The sequence below is a fragment of the Vidua macroura genome, chromosome 5, assembly GCF_024509145.1.
Source record: "Vidua macroura isolate BioBank_ID:100142 chromosome 5, ASM2450914v1, whole genome shotgun sequence".
Lineage (NCBI taxonomy): Eukaryota > Metazoa > Chordata > Aves > Passeriformes > Viduidae > Vidua > Vidua macroura.
Genome location: NC_071575.1, coordinates 17,374,713 through 17,400,488, shown reverse-complemented (window position 1 = coordinate 17,400,488; position 25,776 = coordinate 17,374,713). Strand labels below are relative to the sequence as shown.

At 46.1% G+C, this 25,776-nt stretch overlaps 2 protein-coding genes across 4 annotated transcripts in view; one reads left to right on the top strand and one right to left on the bottom strand.

Annotated features, from left to right (window-relative positions):
• Nucleotides 1-25,776, top strand: part of GSG1 (germ cell associated 1) — a 74,944-nt gene that overhangs the window by 21,250 nt on the left and 27,918 nt on the right. The window lies entirely within an intron of this gene.
• On the bottom strand, nucleotides 1,309-16,019 carry EMP1 (epithelial membrane protein 1). 2 transcript variants are annotated; one of them, XM_053978743.1, is made up of 6 exons: nucleotides 15,855-16,019; nucleotides 5,560-5,668; nucleotides 4,683-4,800; nucleotides 3,849-3,951; nucleotides 3,604-3,744; nucleotides 1,309-3,003 (listed from the first exon to the last, which is right to left on the bottom strand). In XM_053978743.1, exons 3-6 carry the CDS (start codon nucleotides 4,758-4,760, stop codon nucleotides 2,840-2,842), a joined length of 486 nt encoding a protein of 161 aa, XP_053834718.1. In that variant the 5' UTR covers nucleotides 4,761-4,800; nucleotides 5,560-5,668; nucleotides 15,855-16,019; the 3' UTR covers nucleotides 1,309-2,839. The 2 variants fall into 2 exon arrangements, with proteins under 2 accessions (XP_053834718.1, XP_053834717.1); XM_053978742.1 differs by lacking the exon at nucleotides 5,560-5,668 and having other exon boundaries at nucleotides 15,855-16,018.

Sequence of the window (25,776 nt, the reverse complement as noted above, 5' to 3'; positions counted from 1 at the left end):
GATTAGGGTACTGATCCTTTAGTAGCCCAAGTGATTTTTTTCAGGCAAACCAAGCTACCCAGAGTGTCCAGTAGCCTTCACATACTTTCTAAGCTATCAGTGACAACAGTTTGTGGTGACAGAAATGCTGTTGGAGACCACTGTTCAAAAACTGAGACCATTGTCTATGACCTGGTCATGCCAACAAGGCTGGCATTGCCTTGTCATCCTGTGAGGTATCATATTGTCACATCTGCACCATGCTAGGATCAGGACAGATACCAGTGGGTGTGCTCCTGCAAGGCTCACTGGCTAACTTCCCTCAGTGCTCCCCCCTCAGTGGGTGGCTCATGTCTCACCTGTCAGTGTTAGCCTTGTCCACAGTGGCCAGATGGTCTTTTGTTACCCTGCACTTCTAGGAGTGCCAGGAGCATGAGGAACAGCAGGACTCAGTGGCCACAGCACTAAGCAGTGCTCACACCACCAAGCCTGGCAGAGTTCAAGAAGCATTTGGACAATGCTCTCAGGCACATGGTGTGATTCTTGGAATGGCCTGTGCAGAGCCAGGAGCTGGACTTGAAGATCCTGATTGCTTCCTTCCAACTCAGCATATTCTATAATCTGTGACTCCTGGAACCTTCTGAGACCAAGATAAGTGTCCACCCATGACACACTGTGAGCCCTTCCCACACCCTGCTTTGAGAGGTCCCTGTCTGGTAAAACTGCAGCTCCTGAAGACTCATGTCACTGTTCTACCCTCAATTAGCATGTCTTAGCTCTCCCTGCAGTAGATTAATGGATAAAGAAAAATTTCCTACACAGCTAATTCTTGCTAGATCTTACCTCACAGCTACAGGATTGTCCCCCAAGTTTTCTGAGATCTGCCAGGGTCCTGGGCTTTGGACTCTTTGCTCAAGCTCTAGAACTGCAGAGATGTTTGGCCAGGCATCACTAGAGAAGCAACAGCTATACCAACCCGTGAGACTCAGACAAACACCTTGGTGATTTTGCTTCGGGACAGATGAGACTCTGCCAGAGCGAGAAAGTATGTTTCCAGCTTTCCTGGGTGTGAGGCAAAGCCTGGCACTGAGACTGAGTGATACCACTGCTCACACTGTCTGCCTGAGCTTGCAGGCAGCCTGAAACAGGAGCCCTGACAGTTGTTCTGCTTCTTCCTGCCTTCCACAACAGGAAATCTCATATGCAAGAGAACATGGTAGTTCTGCATTGTCTTAAAGGGCTGGGCTGTGATTGAGTAAGAACAGCAAATACCTCTGCTAACAAATATCTGAAACACTAATGGAAAAAAAAAAAAAATGAGCAAAACTCTTTATTAGAAAGGGAATCAGATTTTATTTTTATACCCACAAAGTTAAAAATACGCATTTCAAAATATTTACAATGACTATATATGACATATCCTTTGTTAATGAAACACCAACATACAGTACTAGAATATATCCACCAAATTTATAAAGTCAAAGTAAGAAGAAAATGTAACAGAAAGAGAGAGAGAGGTAAATAGCATCCATGCACAATCTGTACTAATGTGGTTTTTATACTCTCTATCTTTTAATTGTGAATGGAGTCACAGGAAATTTTGACCTCGTCTCTTGCAAATGCCTCATGTGACTGAGATTCTTCAAACTAACAGGAATTTGTGGGTTGCAGCAGTACCAGTGCCTAACTTTCCTATGCCAGCCTTTCACATGGGGAGCTTGTGCTATAGAGTGGACTCAGAATCTCTTAGCAACCCTGGGAGGTAGCTAGTTTTATGGAAGAATTTGGCAGATGAAAAGCACCAGGTTAAGTGGCCGGCCTAATGTTGTGCAGCAAGGAGCAAAACTCACAAGCCCTACTTCCTCTCTCCTAATCTCTCATTAGGGAATAATTTTCCTCTGCTAACCATATCTGCTTTTGAGATGAGCTTTGTCACAAGGTGGGGCACTCAATTAATATTAGATACCAGGTGATGATGTGGGAAAAAAGCCCTGCCTACAGATAAGGACTTGTCTCAGTAAGGATTTGCGATGTAGCAGTGCTGTTACCATGTTCTGGAGTTGAATAGAAGATTGTTTTAGTGCAGACACACATCCAGATGGTTCCCTCCCTGCATGTGTACCACTGAGCAACTGCACCCTCTGTAATTAAGAACCTCTGTATATCTTTAACCCTATTCTCTCTCTCTCCCTCTCTCTCTCTCTCCATCATCCATGCCTGTATATTTGCCATTCCTACTTGTATCTTATTCAATCATGGGAATATCAAATAGAAAACAGAACAGCAAAAAAAAATTTGCTGCCTTATTTTTGTAGATACTTTAATACAAAATTAATCCAATTTCTATTTTTTTTCTCAATTTAATGTCTTTAACATTCACTTATGTGCATATATATATATATATATATATATAAATGTAACAAAAGGCCCATCCCATTTGTATCAATGGACAAATAAAGGGGTCATAATCCTCACTGCCCAACCCACAAGGCACACTCAAATGTAAGTGAGAAGGGCTCTAGGAAGAGAAGAAGATATAGCCCTTGTTTTTGTGGTGCCCTTTAATCATCACTGCTGAGCTTGAAGCTTTGTGAAGGTATGGCACAACTTTGCAGGAAAGGAGAAGGCTGTCTGGGTCACTTGCAGATTTCTAGCCTCAGAAGTGCTAGATCAGTAGGAGTTGTTTCTCCTTCTCTTTGGTGAAGGAGTTTCTGAGGATTCTAGCTTTGTTAGTGATTTTTCTGCTGTGGCAATGGTGATGATGGTGGCTGTTTTTGTCTATTGGCCCAACAGTTCTCTTAGCAGAGTAATTCTTCCCCACTCCCAGTAGCCAACCCTCTCCCCTGGACACCCATCAGCCTTATTTTTTTCTAAGAACAAGGTAGAGGATGCCAATGACAAAACTGAAGCAAAAGCAGATCCAGGCCAATATGAAGCAGTAGCCATGGTGAGGATTTGTGGAGTACCCCATTGTGCCTGTGAACCGAGCTGTGTAAATGGAGACTGCAATCAGAATGCACATCCCTGTGGGAAGAAAGAGTGAAAAGAGAGTTGGAAAATGCACAGAAACCAGCATTGCCGCAAGACTTGTGAAGTACTGCTGTCCCCTGAGATTGTAATGCATGTCTTGTGCCATATGAGAGAGGAGCTGCTGCCCATTAGGCTTATTTGTGGAGGATTTATTTTGCAGCTGTGATGACATAAGACACTTGGAGCTTGTTTGGTGGGTGCCACGAGGAGTACACCTTTGTTAGGAGAAAATCAGTAATAAGGTCTGACGACAGTTTGGTGCTACGTATTGAATCCCCTGTGCAGTAGCTAACTGTTTATTCCCCTGCTTCCCCAAAACATTTCAATCCTTTTTGTTGTCTTTCAAAGGTATTTTGCAAAACCCACTGGGATTTCATAATGAAAATCTGAAAATACTTTCATTATATACAGCCAAAAAAATCCCAACCCAACACTTTCCGATTCCCCAGTGCTTTGTTTTGTAACAAAAATTGGGCCACTGGAGACATTTAGCTGGCTGACAACCTCCCCTGGTGACCATATGTGGCTACTTGTGTTCACCGAGGCAGTGGGATGCACAGGGAGCCATGGCACAGTGTGCAGGTGCATACTCACAGCAAACCAGCATGACGGCTCCAGTCATGTAGAAACGTTTGCCTTTTTCCAGGGTGAACAGCTGGATAATGAACAGGACGAGCGCCACAACGGAGAAAATGATCGAGAGGATCATAAAGGCTTGCACGGCTTTGAGGGAAGCTGTCAAAACACAGAGAATAGATTGGAGAAGGTCAGGACTGAGTCTCGGCAGTGCTCATCAATGTCCTGTGATTCACCACGACGAAAATGTGGCTATAACTTACCCTCATCTTGACTGCTAACTGGCAGCTGAATGCAGGTCTTGTTGCACAGCAGCCAGAGTCCTGTTGAGATCGTTCCAATGCTGGAAGAACCCACCATCCAAACCTGAAATAGGATAGAAAGGTTGTGTCATGGGGCAGGAAAGCTTCTTTGCTTTTCTGTCAGATTAAACCGTAAAATGAGCATGACTAGCCCAACTGCCCGGAAACGTCGGCACCGGACAGGTGGGACATGGCACTGGCTTCCAGTGCCAGGAGTCATTTGGTCTGGGCAAAACACCCAAGTGAAGTCTGTTCCAATCATGGTGGAGAAATGTCCCAGGTCATCCTGACCCTCCTCCTGTGCGAGGCGGCGGCGGGGGGTCACGGCTGGCCAGACGGGTGAGAGGGGACCTCAGAATCTGCTCCGACGGCGGGCGGGGGGCGCGGGGACCCCGGCAGCGCCACCAGGGGTCCCCCTCGGCCCAGATTTCCCGGGCGGCCCCCGCCGTGCCCCTTGGCGTGGAATTCGCCCTGATGGGACCAGCCTGGCCCCAGCTGGGGGGGGAACAGTGCCGCGCCAGGGCTGGCACTGCTGACCTCCCCGGGTGGATGAAGGGTGTTGAGGTGCTGCTGGCTCGGGGGTCCGGGGAGGTGACAGACAGAGGCTGCCTCCCGTACCAGCTCGGCTGCCTTCCTGCTCCCTAAGCGTACCCATCACTGTTTCCTCTCTCCCCATGACCGTGAGTGGATATTCCTCACCCTCACCAGAGCACCCACCCCCTGGTCTGCCTGCCAGCCGTATCCAAGGCTCTGCGGGAGCTGACAGCCATGTCTCGTCCAGGGCAGTCTACTTACGTTGGCAATGGTGGAGACGAAGAGCATGATGACAGTGGCGATGTGAACCACAAAGATACCAGCCAGTAGCACCAACATCTTGGGTCTCTTCTAGGTGGTGTCACCGATACAGAGAACTCTGAGGGAGAACAAGAACAGAGGGTAGACATGAAGGGAAGGACTGAGTCAAAGAACAGCATTACCATAAGATTTGTTTACATGCAAAAACCCAGTCTGATCTTAGGTTCACTCTGGAAATGTGGAATAACAAAAAAAAAGCCAAATAAATGTTTTGTCTAAATCTGCTCAAGAGGTTAAATAGTGCCTGAAGATTAAGGAGCCAATATGGCAGGAGATGTAGAGCATGGGTAGATAACTTGGGGGCATTTTAAAAATAGCCTGAATATATACACAGTTTGCTTAAATTGATGTGTGTTAATGTAAAGTAAAAATGCCATACTCCAGGCATACATTCTAGGAAGAGGAGTTTTTGCCCATGGGATTCACAGAGGTCAGGAAAGATTTTTCTCTTCCTGTTCTCCTCTAGTGTCTCAGCCTCTTCCAGCTGGTCTGGGTCACAGACAAGTGGTATGGAATGGGGGACTGTGGGCTCCTTGGTGCCTCAGCTGTTGAGCAGTTGTAGAGAATGAGCCAGAGGAGTGGCCGCTATTCCATAGACTACTCCTTTAAGTGAAGAGGACAGTAACCAGAACAGAAATGACATGGGTCTTTCTGGAACTGGGGAAGATGCCTGGGTTTGCAACAAATACTGCCTGTTTCCCTTTTAAAACTTGAGGCATGCAGGTCACTTTATTAATGCAGTAAGATTCTCTTGTAATGCAAATTCCTCTTTGGTTTGTTCTGGTTATTTTTGCATTTGTACCCTGCACATTTTTACCTTTTTTTTAAGATTTCCTGTCACTGATGAACGTGTGATTGGAAAGAGAGAGGGGAATGTGCTTTAGAAAGCTTCATGACACGTTTTGTCAAGACTGATGGCTTCTTACCTGAAAAGGTGAAGTACAAGGAACAAATCTAAGCTGTGAGAATGAGTGCAGACAATTCACACAAATCAAGTGAGTATATTTCAGCCAGAAGCATTTACTGAGTCTACTCTGTGGCCAGTAAACTTCCTAGAAAGTTTGACAGGCTGTGTTGCTCTTTCCCTCAGAAGTGCTGGTACTGAAGAGCAGTATCAAGCATGTGATTAATGTTAGCTGTCAAGTTATTTTGGTCCAGGTGACTCAGGTAGGGTCTGATGCTGTCACCATTTGTACAGGGTGTGGTAACACTGTCATGAAACAACACATTTATACTTTATGATTCTTTCACACAAACCGTGACAAAAGACTTTGTAAAGAAGTCCCATTCATGTGTCTTTTTTGCTTGATGACTCCACCTGCTCCACTACTGTCTTTCCTCTCACTGTGGCCATGAGTGGGAGTGTATTCCTGTAAAATGCTGCAGCTGTTCCTGGCACTGCTTTGTATACAGTTTCCCAAACCACAGTGGGTAGGCAGGCTTCTCCATCAGTGACATTTTGACCAGTTCAGCATTAGCTGGCAACCAGGAAGAATTCCTTGAGTTTAGGATCTCAAGGAACCAGTTCTGTTAGGTCACTGCTCCCACCCAAAAAAGGCTACTCTTTAGTAGAACAGATGAGGTTTGGTAACTAGTCCCATCTCCTCAGCAAATCTTGTCTACTGTAAGGTTTCCTTCACCTCGAGAACTCTCTGGAGATGTTAAGCCTTGACTTGCTGAATGTGGGCCAGATTTGCTTGTCTGCTTTGGGATGTCTTAGCATCCCAAAGAGCTTGATTTGGCTGGATGGTCTGGTCACTGTGACCTCTCTTGTCACAGTACCTTCCTTGGTGATGATCTTGAAGAAAGCACAGCCTTCTTAGGACTTTCCCTCTGATAGTCACTTAGGATTTTAACACTGCTAAAATTCAGGTTCTCAACAGTATATGCAAGCTACCACATGAACAAACTTGACCTAAGAGTTAAACCCCTTCTTTCCCTTGATTGTAAAAGGAACGAGGGTTTCAAAATGCTGGATGGCAACTGATACAGATATTACCACTGCAACTCAAACTGAGAAACTATTGCTGTTGCCATGACTAAGTGACATATCTGCAGCAAACTCTTGAGTCAAATCTTCCTGTCCCTTTGACTACTTCTCATTCTTTTTTTTTTTTTTTTGGGTAAACCAAACTCTGACAAATTTGCCTGCTCTGAAATTTGCCTTTACTAAACAGTGGCTAACCTTTCTTCTTTCTTAGATGGAAGTATTTTTCCATGGCCTCTTTAAAATCTCATTTGGTGCTTTTTTTTTTCCTTATTATTTTTTAGGACCTTCAAACAAAGGTTTCTACTTGAAAGATTAAAAATCTAGTTTCATGACATCCTAAGGACTAGAACAGTCCTTTCAAATGCATCTTTCGTTTGCATTCAGAAATGAAAATGAGGCATAAATGCTACTTTACAATGTAAAAAAGAACCCCCAAAATCATGATCCCACACCCAGGACTTTGACCAATACTCTAAGAAAAAACTGAAATCCTTTATTCCCTTTGCTTTTTCTGCCTATTTTAGCACTGCAGGAGAGCAGTGTTAGTTCAGGTGCTTTCAGTGCACCTACTTCCTGAGAACGTCAGCACCTCTCTCTGAATACACACGCTATCAAATGCAAACTCCCCCAGGGGATATGTGCTCACAGCTTCGTTTTGATTCTTTGTGAGTTAAAGCACAAGCCTCCCTCTGTATTCATTTGCTTTCCCCTTTCTTCATTTCTCTCTGCCTGTTAAATAAAACACGAGAGAACAATCCCAGAGGAGCCGTGGGTGAAGGAATGGCCCTGAAATAGATTCACTTCTGTCTCTGATGCTATGGCGTGGACATTTCCTCCCAACAGACAGAGAAACTGGCAGTGCATTGGGGACTGACAGGATACCGTTTCCATTTGTTAAGTGTGAGACATCTTTCTCCACTACAGGGTGGGGTCACATTGCTGGAGCAATAGGACAAAATTGCATGCAAATGCCTTTTCTTCCATTCCCGTACCTAAACTGCAGCTGCATTTGGAGTTCCTCAGGCTCTTCTTGGGCTATGAGTCAGTCTTAGCCTTCCTAGAGCTGCCAGTTTTTTCCACTGACTCACCCCAAAGCTCTCAAACCCCACAATAATTTAACCCTGAAAGATTAAGTGCTCAGGACACTGTCAGTTTTCAGGACTGCTTCTCAAGAACCACTCAAGCAAACAATTTGTGAGTCTTCCCCAAGCATCCTTCAGAGGAGAGACCCCAATTAAGCCAAGAAAAAAAGTAATGAGACATAACAGTAGAAGGACTACTGAGGTAGGGCAGGCTGGTGAGGAAGTGAAGGTCATGCATATGCTGAACAGCCCGCATGAGTCAAGAGATCTTGTGCTGATACAAGTGACACTGACAACAGTGGACGACTCACTTTCCTTTTCATGGGGTGATGGATGAAGAGAAATAACGTGCCACACCAACAGTAAGCATGAATAAGAATCACCATAGAAGCCTTCAGTGCAAAAAAAACCTGCAGATAAGCATGACAGACTCTTAGCTGTGTAGAGACTATTTCTCTGTCCTTGCAGGAGTACACATGCTGGGGAACAACACACAGCTCTGCTGGACCCCAGTTCAAGTTCAAGCAGGCTGGTACTAACTGGTACTATTATCTAAAACTAAGACAAAGTCTTCTCATGCAGGCAGATTGTTGCCACCTGTATCACCCCTCTGTCTACTTAAATGTTTGGATCCTTCTGTCTGAGGGCAATACAGAGAAGTGAGTCCTTGCCCCTGGTTTGCTTCTTAGAAAAGGATCAGGATGGAATGTGTAGTGCCACTTGGAGATATGATAAATGCCAATGGTATAGTTCCTCAAATATAGGGAGTGGGATACTCAAGAGGGTAAGCCAGATTAGGTAAAGGTCCTTTGCTTCTGACAGAAAGTGCATTGCAGTGGAAGGACTAGATGGTGAGTGTACAGGATGTTTCTGCAGGAACAATGGGGTTGTTTCAGGTGAAAAATCAGGGCACTCTCAACTAAATTTGAAATATTTCAGATCTCAAATATTCCTTAATGGATGTAGCTCATCTGACTTCCATTTCCATCTTCCTCTCTGAACTGAGGTCCCTGCTTGGGACTGCCTCTCCCAGGCTGAGTTGGTGAGGTGTATGGTGAGAGATGCTGGCTGAGGTGAGAACCCAGTCAGTATCCTGTAGCTCCCTAGAGTGTCCAGGGAAAAGAAGACATCTAAATCGCACTGCCTGCACACACTGGTGACCTCTGACTCCTTTCAAAGTGAGTTTTTCAGCTGAGGACCCTTTCGTTTGATACATTAGATTTCTCAACAATGGAAAGATGGCTTTTTGGGGAAAAAACAAATGCCTTTAGTTAGAATGTCAACAAAAATCTCCATAGATTGAAAGCAACTAACACAAAAGCAATTCTGCCTTTCCCAGCTGCCACTACAGAATATAAGGAAGGTAGTAGTAAGTCAGACCAGTGGTCTGACTCTCTCAGTCTCTGATGGGGACAACAAGAGGTCCAATATTTAGAGAAAGCATGTGAACTTAGCCACTGTCTGAGGGGCACATAGTCACAGCAGGAATACTGGTGGTTCAAATCAGGGCCAAGGCCACTTGGAAATGAAGGAGAAAAATTGAGAGTAATGGACAGAAAGTAAGAACTGTTTGGTATTGTTTGAGACAGCCACAAGCTTCCACCTCCGTTACCAGTGCATTCCTCAGTGCAAAGCCAACCCACAAATAGCAATGCTGCCATGTTGCTACCAGTAAGGGAAACCTCAGTGTGGGATAAAACCTTCTGCAGAATTTGTACACATTGCCTTTTCACTGATCTGAGACCATCACTACATCTTAGACTTGCTACCACTGCAGACCTTATCCTTGTATGGGCTATGAGCATCAGTCCTCATTGTGCCCAGAATCATTTCACAGGATGCAAAGATGTGAATATCTCTCTGATATTTCGGTGGCATGATGACTTTGGACATGTCACATTGTTACTAGAACACTCATGACAACTTTAAAACAACAGGGAAGAATCCTTTTGCTTCCACCCTTTGCTCTGTCTCTTGCTTCAGATCCTGATGAATCCAGAGTCCTTGCTGACTCCAGACTTTTACAAACTACTGTATGTCGGCACTGCTGTTGACAGCCTGGTTTTGACAGACCAGCCTGACTCAATTTACAAGTCAGATGCTTTTTATAGACATGTGGATGAGTAGGCTGGTGCCTCTGGAAAGAGATTTCATGTGTGTGGGAGCAGGGTTGGGCAGGAGGTGTGCGTGGGCACACAGAGACCTTTGAGCCTCTGGTTTATGGCAGTGAGATTTCATGTACATGTGGGTAGTGGCTGTGATGACCACATGGGGCACAGCAAGGTTGTAAAACCAGCAGGTTCATGTCAACCAAAAGGAAAGTGTAGACCAGCCTGAGGGGCTACAGCTGAAAATAAGTAAATGGAAGATTTTGCCTGGTTCTTGTGAAGCTTTTCATGGTGGACTGGACTCCAAGAGAATAGTGGAATTGCCTTCCCAAGGGAGTGGTGAAACACCAGCATGTGAAAAAATTTCTTACGGAATCTGACAAATTCCTCAAGAATCCACCCTTGGTGATGAACCTCCACTCACTGAGAGATGCAGAGGGGAGTCACAAAAGATGACACATAAGGGTTTTCCAGCTCTCATGTTCATGATTCATATAAGAGTGGAGAAATATCAGAACTCCTAGTGCAGACAGTGAGAAATTGGCATTTTCTCCAGGAGAAACCGCCCTCGAGTGCTCAGCCATGTGACAACATCAACTGAAACTCCAATGCTCGCTTGGTACTCGGAAAGGGGAGACAGCTGCCTGGGGCCTGGCAGGCAGCCAGCAGCCGCTGCTGGAGGAAAACACTGTCACTCTTCACACTAGGCATGCCAAGGAGGGGCTGGGACTGATGGGCAGCAAGTAAGAGGAAGGGGTGGGGAAGGGAACCCCAGAGCTAATGGAAGAACAGAAGTGTTCATCTGCACCTCCAGAGGTGCGATGCAGAGAACTCTCACCCCTTAGAGCACTGGGTGGTCCCTGGATGGGTAAATTAGACTCCTGAGCTGCTGGCAGGAGTTCCAGCAAGATTCTGAGATACATGAGAAACATTTGTGGGAGGACTGACAGTCTGGGCATTGACGTGTTGTGTGTAGGGGTGTGCATCTGCAGCTCTGTGTGACGCTCTCTGTGAATGGGAGTGTGCATCTGTGGTTACCTGTGAACTCTGCGTGTATGTGTGTGCACAGCTTCTTTATGGGTGCACGGATCATTCACCTGTGCCACACTGGCAGTGCCCACGTGGGAAAAACCACCTGACAGCTCTGACAGGAAAGCTCAGGTTACAGAGTGGTATGAGCAAAAGTACACAGATCACTTCTGGTGGGACTTCCTGCTTTTCCTCTTTGCAACAGCCTGTAGATAAAGATTGAAGGACTGTGAAGCCCACATCAGCTGTGCTTTTGGCTGCATTCTTGGATTTTAACTGCAGTCCTATGATTTGCTCAGACAGTTTTGCGTAGATATCCCTTTTCTTTTCCAAAGGAGGATAACTCTAAAAAAGAAGTTGTATCTTACAATGTGTCTGTCTCTCAAAACTGCAAAACTTTTGAACATGCAAGTACAGCCTATGAGACACTGAGGAAAGTGTGACTCAGGCATCTAGAGAGTCTGAGCTTTTGGGTCAGTTTGCTTTCAGGGTGCCTTTGCTCCTGCAAGCCATCTTGGAAAAGACTGTGCAGGATTCAAATGCAAAATTGTATGAAAGCTCCTTCTTTCATCAAAGTGCACAAGTGATGAACTGGGGGGAGCATGCGTATAGAGCAGACACAGGAGGACACTGAGCAGCCTGGAGCTGGGCAGTGCTCTGTGCAGGGTGGGAAAAAAGTGGTCATGGTGTAAAATACCTCATCTGGCTTTCAGAGGGCTCCTTACACCTGTGATCAATACGGTATAAGCTGGTTCATGTGGCTTTGGAGACATTAAGAGCTCCCTTGCTGACGGCACACCACGCTGGCCACACGAGTTGCAGCCACTGCAGGCCAGCTCGCAAGCAGGCTGGCTCAGCTGCTTGAGCTGTCACAGCCAGTGGATGTGCCCAGCTGTCCTTCAGCTGGCCCACATTCCTGGAACTGCTCTTCAAGAATCCTCTGACCAGCCTGCTCCAGGCTCTGAGCAATCTGTAGCTCTCCCCTCTTGCTCCCATGGCTCTCAGTATCCTTCCCAGAGGCTTGCTGGAGCCAATACAGGGAAGATATCTCTCTGGAATGAGGAGAATGTGGACAATGGACCCAGTTGTGGAGGTTGCTTTCACAACTCCCCTCCTTCAGCAGACTCTGCCCTTCGAGGGCAAAAGGACAACAAAGGTCCTCACCCTGGATTTCCTCAAATACAAAAACATATTGCGAGGTGGCCTCACATCACAAGAGCTAAGCCTTCAGCATGAGTCACTGTTCACCTGTGTCAGCCACTCCAGTGCTCTGAGTTCAGTGCATTTCCTGCAGGACTGGGGATGACCCAGCCCAGATCTGTCCCTGGGCTCTCGTCATGGGTGTCTCCCCATGCCTCTGTTACAGACTTGTTTTCACAGGTTAAAGGGGATAGATCTCAATTATGATCTTGGCAAACTTGTCACTCCCTTGGGCAATGTGGGTTTTGGAGCTGAGTTGTCCTAACCTGTCCCTCCCCTCTATAACAAGGCATGGGCTATATTTGGTCTTACCAAGAGAGCAGCTTCCATATACTCTCTGCCCTCCTGAAAACAGTTCAGGAGGAGCAGGATGCATGAAGCTGCAAATTTGGCCAGAGTTTTCTTTGTTCACTGTCAAGCTGTTCTAGCTAAAGAGGTACTTTCCAAAACTCCCAGCAGGATTTGAAGAAATTACACTCCAGATGGCAGCCCCAAGATGTGCTGCTTTGCTGCTTTCCCTGCAGTGTAATGGCAGAAAGCAGCTTAAGAGACACTCCAGATTTCCCTGTGGGCAGTTTATACGGGGAACTGCTGCTTCACCCTGTGTCATACTGTGGGGTGATTGGGTATGGACTGGCCCTGACAGAGGATCAATACAGGCATAATTGAGATGTGCTTCACCACGTTTGTTCATTGCCATTGTTACAGCACCGTGGCTATGAGTTAGTTATCAATCCTGGCAGGGCCATGGAGAAGAGCCTCCTTTTCTGTGAATGCTGCTTTGCCTCAGCAGAAAAGACCAACGAAGTATTAAGCGTCCATCTTCACATGTGAAGATTGGAAATCCCATTCCTCGCCCTCCCTTTTGGAGGAGTAGAAGAGCAGCTCCCTGCCTTGAAGGAAGGGTAAATAAATCTCGTTTTTTAGTTTTATCTCATTAATTTTTTTGTTGGAAAATGGAAGGAAAAAAATTAGGAGTGCCATGCCTTGCAGCCTGCCTTATGCTGTGCTGGGTGACAGTGCTGTCACTTCCCTATTGAAAGGTACAGGCACAGGAACCTGTTGAGATCAAAGGGGTCTAGTTGTGCTATTTCTTGCCTTACAGGGCACTGGAGCATCTGAGGGCAAATTCCAGCCCAGCATCAGGTGTCTCCTCCTTTGCCATCCATGCAGCGCTCAGTGAAGGGAGCACTAAGTGACCCAGGGGTGAGCAAGGGGAAAACATGCCATGGGAGGGGTGTCCCAGCAGCCAGCTGGGGATTATGGGGCCTGTGAATTCCCATGGGAGCAGGCGGGACTGTGGCAGCAGGCTCCCTCCACTTTTGCTTGCTCTGAGGAAACAGAAGCGTGCGCAGGCTGAGTGCCCTGCGAGCCTTGCGGCTGGGAGGGTGACGAAGGGAGAGAAGGATTAGCGCTTGCAGCAAATCTCCCCAATCTCATTATAAGCAAGGCCCTGAGGTGGCTCTTTTACCAAAAACATGCTGGCTATTATCAGCAAATCTCCCAGAACTGTTTCAAAATACAACCTCTGCTCCACCCCAGAGCACCAAACAGTAATTCCTGCATGCACTTGCATCGCTCCCACACTGTAAAACTGAAAGACCACCGGCTAGGCCAGAAGGGCCGGTTTTCCAAGCCCAGGACTCTGTGTCCTCAGCAGGGTCTCACTGGGGGAGCACTAGCAGCCCTGCAGCTGAGGCACCCACTCCAAAACTTGGTGCTTCTCTGCAAGATCCCACGTCACTCCTGCATTAATGCGTCCTTGGGTGTGGCTCGACTCCCTGGCTGTCAGAGGTATCCCTGGGGATGGCATGTGCCCAGTGGAGATCCCCGCTCTCACACAGGGGTAGCCGGGATGAATGGCTCAGACCGTGTGTCACATGTTTGGGTGGTTAGTCATAGCTGGGGGAGCTTCCACAGGAGCCTACTGAAAGGAATTCCTCAGTGTGGGTGGGTGTGCAGGGCCTCCCACCAAGACGCTGCATTTCAAGGGGTGCTTCCAGGCACTGCAGTGTTAGTAAGGTACCTCAGTTTTGATCCTTTTCTGATGCCAATCCCCACAGGAGCAAATAGAAATAAGCTGCTTTCAAGCCCTCACTCTGTCAGTGCTCACAGTCCCCAGGTGGACTGGGTGGAGGCATTCGGCTGGCTTAAACCCCTGTTATTATAGGAAGAGTAGCTAATGGACTCCAATTTTTCACTCTTCATGCCCACCTCCCTCGAGTGTTTGCTCAGAAAAGAATCCTACTACATCCAGAAATGTCAAGTGGGCAACTCCTGGGCAAATCTGCTCTCAGAGGTGCCTTGAGGAATTCAGAGCTTCTGAGTGAAGCTTTGTGGCCACAGCTTTTTTTTTTTTTTTTTTTTTTTTAATATCAATATGATTTAATTGTTAATAGTATTAAATGACAACTTCCAAAAATGCTTTCTTCCCATTCCAGTTTCTGATACCCTGGAAACACTTGCTGCCTCAGTCAGTTTCCCCACCACTCCAACACATATTTCTTAGTCAGGAGACACTACTGCATGACTGAGCTACAAGCAGCACGGCCAGAGTGGACTTAAAAATTCACAGAATCCATTCTTTTTCCAAAAAGTTATGGTCAGCTCAGCTTCTAGTTCATTCATATCGTAATTATCTGCAGTCCTAGACTGAGCCCCACCCATTCCTGGTCGTATTGGGCTAAATACTGTTCAGTCTCTTTCAGACCCTTGAAACTGTGCAGGGGCGGGCTGAGTTCCTGCAACAGGAACCAGTGTGGTGCCAACAAACTGGCTTTGCTGCACTCCCTTTTGCAGACCTCAAAAATAGTTCAGATTTGACCGCAGGATGCAAACCACAGCAGACAGATGAAACAAGAGAAATGGTGAAGAAGAGGAGGGAAAGAAAGAGGGGGTGGTTGCATAGAAAAAAGCAGATGAAGAGAGAGAATTGCCAGTCTCTGCAATCCTACACTTCCCATCAGTGTCTCTAACTCCTTGACACACCCTACCAGCAGACCGTGGTGCTCCTACCAATTCCACCCGCTCCCCCCACTTTGCCTCGCAGCACTCCCCATTCCAATGTCTGTGCTGCCAAAAAGGCGTAACACAGATTTCTGCCCTTCACGTGGCTTTGCTCAGAACTGGGGCTTGGCTTCAGCCTCAGGAGCCAAAACCCCTAGAAGAACAGAGATTGTCTCCATTGTACCCAGGAGTCTGCACCTCTGGGGCCTCTCAGTCTTCACTTGGAATGATTGCTATTGTTTTAAATTAGAGCTTGGCAAACTAATTATGGAGGGGAGAGAGACAAGCAGAAGTATTTGAGCGCCAGGAAAACTGAGCCTGCAGCCCTAATTCCAAGCAGGCATTTTTCCACATTTGTCAACAATGCTACTCCAAAAGCACACAGTAGCTCCTGAGCGTGCAGGTTGGGCACCCTGTGCCTGCACCCTGGCTGCACGTGTCTTGGAGGTGAAAATAACAATGCTGCTGCCAGCACTCAGAGGCTGCAACCAGGGCGCCTTGCAGTGCCCCTTTGCCCCATAACGCAGCTGGATTTTGAAGCAAAAGATGAAAATTAAGGTGCGTGCCATAGCCAGCTCTAGTGCCAAGATGAGGAGAAGTGAAAGGGCAGAGGAGAAAGGCAGACCGGTGCTGTTAGGAGAGGGGAGCAGCCACTGAGGGAGAAAAGTTGGTGATGATTTTCAAGAACAGCTCCTACCTTGTGGGCTGGGGCCGGTGCTGGCACCTGTGGAAGAAGGAGCGTGCTGGGCTGCAGCGCCGATGTCCCGGAGTGTAGAGCTGGAGTGAAGGGGAGTGACCTGGTGGTGGTTTAAGTTTCCTCCGGTGGTGTGGGAGGGTGGTGTCTTTCCACTCTGTTTTAAAGGAGTTACTATGAATCAGACTGCCTTTAAAGAGAAGGAAAAAAAAAATAAAATTAATGAGCTACGCCCTGTTTTGTTGGCAGGGTGTCAAGAGTCTCTGGGAGGAAACCAGCGATTCAAAGAAATCTGTGCAGGGCTGCCTCTGACTCAGTGTGCAGCACAGAGACCGCAGCCTGGAAAAACGGCTGACGCTGATCCAGCTGAGTAAGAGAGGCCCACAACAACATCTGTTTATAAAACTGAACTTCTGGTTGTCATAAAAAAAAAAAATGTATAGTTACAAATGTGGCAACGGGGCTTCAACAATAAAATCACTCAAACAAACAGTGGGTTGGCAGGGGGGATCCCGAGGCTGGGTGAGTCACCACATCCCCTCCCCGTGCTGCATGGAGAGAAGTCGCTGAGGCTGGCAGCACGGGGGAATTCAAATCGGACCTGTGAGGTTGGCATGGACAAGACTTTTGGGAATATATTTAAGGAGTAGAGATGCTCAAAATGCAGCTCTGGCCTGGTGGTGACTCTGGAGTGATTTGGCCAGATAGTGATGGTTTGCTTCCACAAAGAGAGCAGGCAGGGAAGAAGAAATAAGGAGCATGTTATTCACAGTTGTCTGAGGTCAGCATTCCTTGCCATCTTAAAGACTTCTAAAAATAGATCCTTTACATTTGCTGAGAATTGGCTGGTGGAGTTGTCTCGTAGATGCTACAGGCAAGATTGAATAGGGATGTGCTTGAGGTATGGGTGAAAGGGGAAGAAGTTTGTCAGAAAGCATCCGTGTTAAAATATGATCCATACAGTGATAGATTTGTCAGACTGCTACTGCAAGGAATCAAGCCTACCTTTGCAAGGCCCAGCAAAAGATAAGCAAATATTGACAAAATACCTGACAAAGGCCTTTCCCACTTTAATGAGGATGACATTGGATTGCCTTTATTTGAAAAATGAAGCTGGTTCTCTTTGAAATCTACACAGATGAAAAGATCTTACTGGTTTTCAGATTATTCCTTCTGTCTGGTGTTATTGATATGTGTCTGATCTAATTTTAGACTGTAGCAACCTGATTAAAAAAAGAGCTATGGATAAAACAGCAGCAAAGATGACACATATGGTGGGCAAAGACAATCCGTGGGAATTTTTCCACTGATGGAAACTAAAGACAGTCTTTTTTCCCCAAGGATAAAATAAGCCTAACTGTGTTTAATATCTGTGAATTAGAATGGGCTTATTGATATATATGAATACAATATTCAGGGAAAGGAAAGTTTATTTGCTTTCCCTGCAGTAGAAGCTGGCATTTGCATTGAGCTGCACCATCCATTTCCCCTGCTCTGTTCTCCTGGCAGAGTTTATTGGAGTGAGGGATGCTCAGCTCCATACAAAATACTAGAGTACAGGATCTCAAAGCAAACTCTGTTGACCAGAGTTCAGCTGTGGTGAAGTATCCTCTGCCCCAGACCTGTTCACAAGTGACTGCCCATCTGTCAGGGACCAGCTGCCTGCAATCACAGAACTGCTTACTGGCACCCAGCAGACAGAACACCTGTATCAAAAAGACACTCACATGGGGCAACAACAGTGGAGCCCCCTAAGTGGCTGGGTTTGAAGTGAGCCTTGACTGGCAAAGCATTATTTGTCCTGAGAGAGCAAACTAGTTTTGTACAAACTGCTCTCTAACCTGGGAGGCCGTGACAGGCAATGGCCAATATCAGAGGCTTCAGAGGGAGGTGGAGGTGTTCTGCAGCATCAGCATGAGCTTCCCCACAGGAGCGTTGCTTTCTAGCTCTCCATCTGGAAGTGTTGGTGCCCAGCCAGCAGAGAGAAGAAGAGTAACCAGACAGGCCACACAGGCTGTGACCGTGGCCCTGGAGGAGCACTGGTACGCTGCCAACCATTGGCTTCATCCCTGCTGCTAGACCTGTCAAGGGTATGAGGGAGCGTAACAGCACGTGTCAAGTGAACAAGAGTGCGGATAGATGCTCCTGTTTGGGAGCGATGCTGCACGTCAGCAAGATGATGGTTTAAGAAGAGAGGGTATGCCTCTCACACCAAGGTACAATGAGGTCAGGGCAGAGTTCAGTTTCCATTGAGCAGATTGATAGCTCGTTGAGATATTTCCACCTTTCATCTGGATACAGAGAAAAGGTAGAAGTGAGAGAACTCCTACCAGTAGCTTAAGGAAGGAGAAAGTTTCAAGTTGGGAAGATTGATCACATTTTCTGTAGCTGTTTCTGTGGATGAAGGGTTAGCCCAATAGACCTTTGTGTGTGTGTGATAGAGAACCAGCTCTATCTGCTCATCCAGAGAAGAGGCTGGTCTTTCTGTGTGTCTGCAGCAATTTCTTCCTTTATGGTGCATGGTTTCCATAAGGCAGGTTGCAATAGAAAACCCATGACATGAGAAGTCTCAAGATGAGATCAAAAGTCTTAGGCATTCTGCAGGTTTGACACACTAAGGTTGAATTGCTTAAGATCCCCATGCCATACTTCATGGTGTCCCTTGGCTTAAGCATCATTCATTTCACAGGCTTTTCTGAATGCCTGCAGTTTGTTAATTGGAGGTGGTCAGGTCAAAGCATGAGAATTTAAGATGTGAGAATCTGGATTAGCATTTCCATGGGCAATGAGAGGGTGAAGCTTTCCCACGCATGCCATGCCTTTGCTGAAGTTCTTCCCAAACAAGCAGCTTGCAGCTGCTGTAACTCTGCTTGTTTTGCCGTGCCCCACACATTTGCAGGCATTACTACTGTCTGGGAGCAGTAGCCCTTGGCACTAAAGGTGAGTGTCCACAGTGACATTAGATAAGCACTAAGCCTCTGCAAGCCCAGATCAAAGGAGGAATGGAGGATATGACTGGGAAATGGGGTGTAGAGTTAGGAGTGGGGGAGGCATGGTCAGACTTGGCTGGGAACATCTAGAACAGATTGTTTTTAGAGACTGGGGGTGCCAGGAGAAACCATATGTGATGTCTCTGCACTTTTTGTAGATGCAGCAATCTATGCTTGGAAAAGTTCTGTAACTGAGTTCCCGTGCTCTCTGGGATGCTCTCAACAGGAATTTAACTATATGCTATTTGGATGTGCTTTTCTGGCTAACTACCTGCAAACACATATTGCATATTAAGACCTCCTCAGTATAAATAGCATGTCTTTCCACCTAAAGAGTTCCTCTCTCTCTTATATGTGCTATTTACTCTGTACATTATCTTGCTGGCTGGTTGCAGGACAAATGGAAGTGATTTGATGTTCACTACTTCTACACTTGTCATGACTTGGAGAAGGCGGGGTTGAGCCTCAGTTGGTGTGTGGGTTTAAAGAAATAGAAACCAGCAAGTTTCATACTGCTCTGTAGTGGTGTAACTGATGTGTTTGTGTGTGTTGTGGGGTTATCCACGTGATACAGTAATTTGCAGAGACATAGAGTAAATCTCAAAGCTGTATGATAAACTGCATTTGTCACACCTGACTGCAGGGCTTCAAATGTGAGCAGTCATCCACTGGAGAGGAAAGGGCGGTGGTTCCTTTATTTATAGCTTCACTCAGTTTTGAGGAAGCAGATATTGGAAGTCCCACCTCTGTGGTTTTGGTCATTTCTCTTATGTGTCTTGTCGTGTTCCCGTCCCTCCAAGGACTGCTAGATATCCAGTACTTTGGGTGGCTGACTTTGCAAGCTCAATGGTACAAAAAAAGGGTGGATTACAGTCAACACTGAACAGATGTAGCTCTTCCTGATCACAGTTTAGTTTTTGGGTTGGGTTGTTGTTTTGAGTTTTATGTTTGTTTTTGTTTTGTTTTGTTGGGTTTTTGTTTGGTTGGTTGGTTGGTTGGTTTGGTTTGTTGGTTTTTTTTGTTTTTTTTTTTTTAATGTCAGGGATGATTTCTGTCCTAAGTACTCTGGTATGATGAACAAAACCCACAGAAAGATCTACATATGATTTTTCCAAAATCACTGAGGGTTGCCACACAGTTGAAAGTGCAAGATAGGTATTGAATAGAAAATGCACTGGGTTTATAGCATTTATGTAGGCATGGTTTGTCACAAAGCTTTAACAGGTAAAAACTGGATTAGTTCCCTCCAGGACTTTAGCAGTATGAGTGGGATCTGTGACAGAATACATTCCCCACACCTCACTTATCACATCTGGGAAGACCCAAAAGTTCCCTTGTTTCTTAACAGGAATAAAAAAAATGATATGGACATGGAGATCATTCCTACCATAGTTTCATAGTGATTGGAATTTAGTTTTGTCATCCTGTTTGGAAAGGACCGTAAGTTTGTTCTTATGTCAGAGAGGGAGGTATGATTCTGCTGTGCAGTGGGTAGACTTGCTTCTGAGACTGTCTGACAATCACATTGTGGTCACTGTAGAAGATTCTGTAGGCTTGGGTTCATGGCAACCCATTTGTAACTGGTGAAGGGATTTGAACTTGTTCTCAGGGGATGGGTAGCCCAAAGGTGCCTTGGCTTCCTAGGTGCTGTTGGATGGGATGAACATGATCCTCAGGCTGAGGTTCTGAACACATGGAGGAAGCAGCATGAGCTGGCTGGAGCTAGGAACAGAGACCTAAACCTGGAAAAATTAACTTTTTTTCTGTGCTCTGGTGTAAAAGAAGGCATGATGAGAGCCATCTGAAATGTGGTGGTTTTCCCCTGCTTTTATAAGAGCAGGAGAACTGCAGTCCTCATCTCATTTTCCCTTACTTTAATCTCCTTAGTCTGTTCTTTTTTCCATTAGAAACAGCTCAGCTGAAGGTATTTGCTTATAATGTGCAAATGGTACCTCTGCTCTGGCAGACCCATCTGAGCTGTCACTTTCCACAAGAACCTCTCCCACTCCACATCAAAGGGTTGGTGGTTGGTGGTGTTCTCCACCTGCACATGAAGGCCTTTCTTATGCATTCTGGCAACCAAAGTGGTTTTCTTTATTGCTCTCTCCTGCTCCTGGTTCATTTCTAACTCTGTCTTCTGTGACTATTGTAGTGTGCACTGCACAGTACTGATTGCTTCACCAACAGGTTTTACCATATTAGTAGAGGGAAAAAAATCCTACAAGCACCAAGAAATGGCATAAGTTGACAGTGTCTTACTGTTCTTCTTTCATTCAGTGACAACAAAGTGAATTAGCTGCTTGACTGTCCTGCATCCTAGGCTGCAGCTGTGTTGATTGTTCATAGAAATGGACTTTGGCTAAGAGGCCAAGGCAAGAGCAAGGTGCCATTTGAGCTGTGGTTGAGGTTTGATAATGGGACATATATCTATTTACCTGCTGCTCCCATGTGCTGTATGCATGTGTTAGCTCTACCCAAGGAGACCTGGACTTTCTTCTTAGAGCAGATGTTGGTGTTCTGAGGAAGCTGTAGAATTTCCTTTTGCAGGAAGAGGTAAGGTTTGGAAGGCATGTAAAGGCTTCTGTACTTGTTTCTCACTCTCCACAGTATCATGCTTTTTTGAATCTCAGCATGCATTTATTTAAATAATGTTATAGTGTCACAGGCTCTACAGATATGCAGGAAGAGTGATAGCCTGGGAATATAGATGGCAGAGACTGAAAGGGACCTGGCATATTAACAAATCAAGCAGGCAGATCACTTTCACAACTAAATGGAAAGAAAAGCCCAGGGAAGACTTCCTAGTGGTTACCTATACTGGTCTCCAGTTGAGGTGAAGGGTTGATGGGAGAGGGAAAAGCACCAAGCTCAATTCATAGTAAGAAAAAAAAGAAAAAAAGGGAAAGTGTCTCTGGGATGGAAAGACAGCTAGACATTGACAAGGTCAGGGCAGGACAGAGAGGGCTGAACACCATGGGTGATGCAGCCAGTAAGGATAATGCCTCTGAGCTCCAAATTTCTGAAGAAAGTGCAGACAGCTGGCAGGAGGCTAGGAAGTCCTCTCCCTTCTGTTGCCATTGCATGGAAGAGGGAGGGGGAAATCTCTAGGTTTGCTTTTTCATTCCCTGACAGAGGGGGAAATGATTCCTGTGACTGCAGAGCAATGGTTCCCTTCTGAAAGAGGAAACATCTACTTGTGTCACACTACAGGCCAGCTTCTGAGGTCATTTCCAGCAGGACAGAACCAGAACAACTTGAACCAACTTCATGGCAATTTTTCTGATTAGTGAATCAGGGATTGAAGCAGTGCCACCATGTCAAGAAACTGGTGGTAAAGAGAGAATTTGTGAGGGGGAAACCTCTCACCACAGCACAAAGACTGAACATTTAACTAAGTTCTCTCCCTTTCCTTGCTCCCTGCCCCCTTTGCTTCTTGCCAGCTCTAGATTGGACTCTTGAGAAGAAACATAAATTATACTTTGCTTCCCTTCGTGCATACCCACTCCTTGTCTGTGCCTTATGCATTCTCAAACACGAAAATCTTCATGACTCTGTTCCTTCTGCTTTTGTAATGTACAGTCACCGCTTGTGTGGCTCCCTCGTGCTTGAGGCAGGATATGGGCAGGAAATAATAGCACAAGATTCAAACTGGAAAAATGCAAACCTATTATCTGGGGGAAAATAAATTCAAAGTTAGCTATTCAGAGGGTGTGAGCCTTTGGAACTTGCAAGAGAAATAAAGCTGGAAGCAACTTAACAGGGGCAGAAAGAGAGCTGGAGAAAAGCTTGCAACATGATAGCACAGAAGAACATAGATCATGTCATTTAGAGCTCTTCAGATGTTGATGTCCCTCTGACATTCACAGATTTCACAGCAATATTTCACCCCCAGATATGCCCTACCAGTGGTAATGACAGTGAAAGCTAAAAGTTTTCATTTCTGAGAGGATTTCACTTAAATCTTGCAACAAGGAATCTCTCTCTAGTGTAGTCACAAACGGTGCTGTGGGACTAAGGAATTGCCTGGATGGTCTGTGATACTTTCATACCAATCAGAGGCGTCATGTCCCTGTGCAGCTGCATACTGGGAATATGGGGGAGGAAATGAGCTAACAAGAGGAAGGAGAAAGGGAGCACTCACCACATTGTCAGTATCTGAGGGTGATTAGAAAGCACAAAGTATTAAAAGCCTGGGCTTTTGGATTTCAAGTGTGCTTATTAAGGACGATGTTTTGTGAGTGTGAACAAAATTCAGCAAAACATCTCAAGGTCACAAAATGATTGCTTGGATTTGATAGATGTCACAAAGTGATTGCTTGGATTTGATAGGTGTGTCTGAACACCTCCATCCCTGTAAGATATATGACAAAAAGTGAGAATTAGTGAATTGAAGCCAAGGACATGATACAGGTAAAGAGTCCACACAGGTGAAAAATAAAGACTTACAGTGATCAACTGGAAAAATGCAGGTTTTGAACCTTGGACTGAAGCTTAAGTGTTGCCCTGGAGCTGTAGGTATTGCCTTGATGAGAAAAAATGTTATATCTCCTGTGATATGCAAGAGCATGGGTCTACTTTATAGTACTCATCAAAATTAGACTAGAGAGTCAAACTGAGCTAAATGAGGCACAGGCTGAAAAACCTGCAACAACAGGTTTGTGGTGGCCAGGTTTGGTATGAATGATGAGTTTTTTGGGTCAAGTGAAGCACAGAGGAACAAGAAACACAATCGTTTTCATTAGTTCCAGAAGACCAGGGCAAAAGTCTTCTGAGTGCAGAGTCTGATCTTCCTCACAGTGCTGCTGTAAGTGTGTTGGGGTGGGCAGTGTGCAGGCAGCTGATAGGGCACTCCAATGTCCTATTTCTGTTATTGTATCTAAAGAGGCAGCAAGATATGTGTTAGGAACTTCTGTGTGGTACTTGTGTTACATCTCTTATAGCTGGTTTTACTCCTTAAAATGACAGTGTTTTCTACAATGGCGGGGAAAGAGGCCCTTCTGACTCATGGACCACTTGCAGGACAGCTATTCCTGCCAGATCACCACCAACTCCATCTGGCTGGCTGCAGAATCCTTTTGTCTATAGGAGAAGTGCTCAGGGTGGAGGAGAAGGGAGGTATTGATGTCCTTTGAAGTCTCCAAATGTTACAGCAAGGATGGACTCATTATGTGTCAGGAGCAGTAGTGTGGCAGGGCAGACCAGCTCTGATCGGGCAATGAACATTTATGGGCTGCACAGCTTATGGAGGTTCCTTTTGCTGCGTCCTAGCCTTTTGTTCCAGTCCAGTGCTGCACCTTCATGGCTCCATGCAGAGGTGATATCTGTGCCATGGGACAAAGAGTGGACATGGTGAAGTGTAGTATGGTAAGTTAAGAGAGATCTCTGCATGCCACAGCCACCAAAATAAGTGATTGCAGAGTGAAAGCAGGATGGAAACAGCAATGACAAATGGAAGCTGCAAAGTCTTTGGTAGCTGATGTGCCTCTTCATCTCTCAGAAGGGTTTTATTGTTGTCTCTGCTGTGTCCTTTTGGGGGAGCAGGATATGTGGCTGTGACGGAGACATGAATTCCAGCCTTTCTCTTTGCTGGAAACAGCTCCCACCCAGTAGTCATATGAGTGGTCACTGATGGTTCTCCATTGCACTCTGTCCCAGCAGCAGCTGATGCTGCTTGCCAGTGTGGCTCACTGGGTAAGCACCGTGTCCCTCCCAAAATGCCTGGAGAGGGTTGCCAAGCCGAGAGGTTCTGAGTCAGAGATCTCTGGAGGTTTTTCTTCCCAGGAGAGCAGTCTCTGAAGGCAGGCTGTTGCCCAGCCTGTGACTTGCTGGGTACCATGCAAGCTGAATTCTTAATACAAGAAAGGCCAGCTTGTCACTGTAATTTAAAAAATCCTTTTGCCGTCTAGGGAAATGTCAGCAGGCAGGAACAAGTAATGGGAGGGCTTGACCCAGACACAAAGAAGCGTCTGTTTTTTGCCTGTCCTGGCTGTCAGTGGTGTTAGGTTGCTCAATGCTGCTCAGAAAAGCAGCTCTGGAAATTCTCTGCCTTCCATGAAGGCTGAAGACATGTAAAGTGAAATACCTCTGCCTGAATAAACACCTGTCATGGGAAGAGCTGGGATGCTGAAGTACAGCAGGGTGAGAACTGGCAGTAGGCCCAAACTGGGAGCTGAGGAGAATCCTCTGGCAAAACTGACACCTTGTTTTTGATTGCTTGTTTTCCACCTTCAGGTGTAATCGATACCCAGGTGCTGGAGTGACTAAACTTGCCTGCTGTTGCTGCTGCTGGTTCAGCAACTGCACAAAGCAGTGGAGGAATAGAGGGAGGGGATGGGTGTGAGAGAAATTCCTGTCTTGAGAACCACAGAGGCATATTCATGCCTGGGATACTTTCCTATTTGCTTTCCCCCAAGGTGGCCCCTCTCACCTTGGAGACAGTGTGGCACCTGAAACCATGGGGCACATGACCATGAGATTTTTGGCAGCTGCAGAGCTAGGAGCAGAAGGCATATTCTGCAGTTCAGAATCCTGACTGGGAGATTCTGAGGGGCTGAATGTTGAGGAGCTGAGGTATTTCAGAAGAGGATATCAGGGCGACATCCTGGCTGAACCTGTGGTTTGGCAGAGGAGAGTGGGGGGGGTGTGCTGTGCTCACACTTGGCCCGCTGATCTGTTTCTAAGCCATCCTATTCTTGGTAGATGAAGGCGAGGAGTTGCAGATCTGCACCCTACCCTCCACTGGTGTGAATAGCCTCAACCTTCCTTGTGCAGTAACCCTGATTTTCCTATGCAGCCCTTAGATGTCTTGAAACTCATTGACACAGACACCAGCAAGCATTTACGTTCAATTTCTTGCATCCCTGGAATTTTTTTTGATTTAAGATCCATGCCATTAAAGCAACTAGGTATAGTTATCACCTCACATAGAGTGGCCT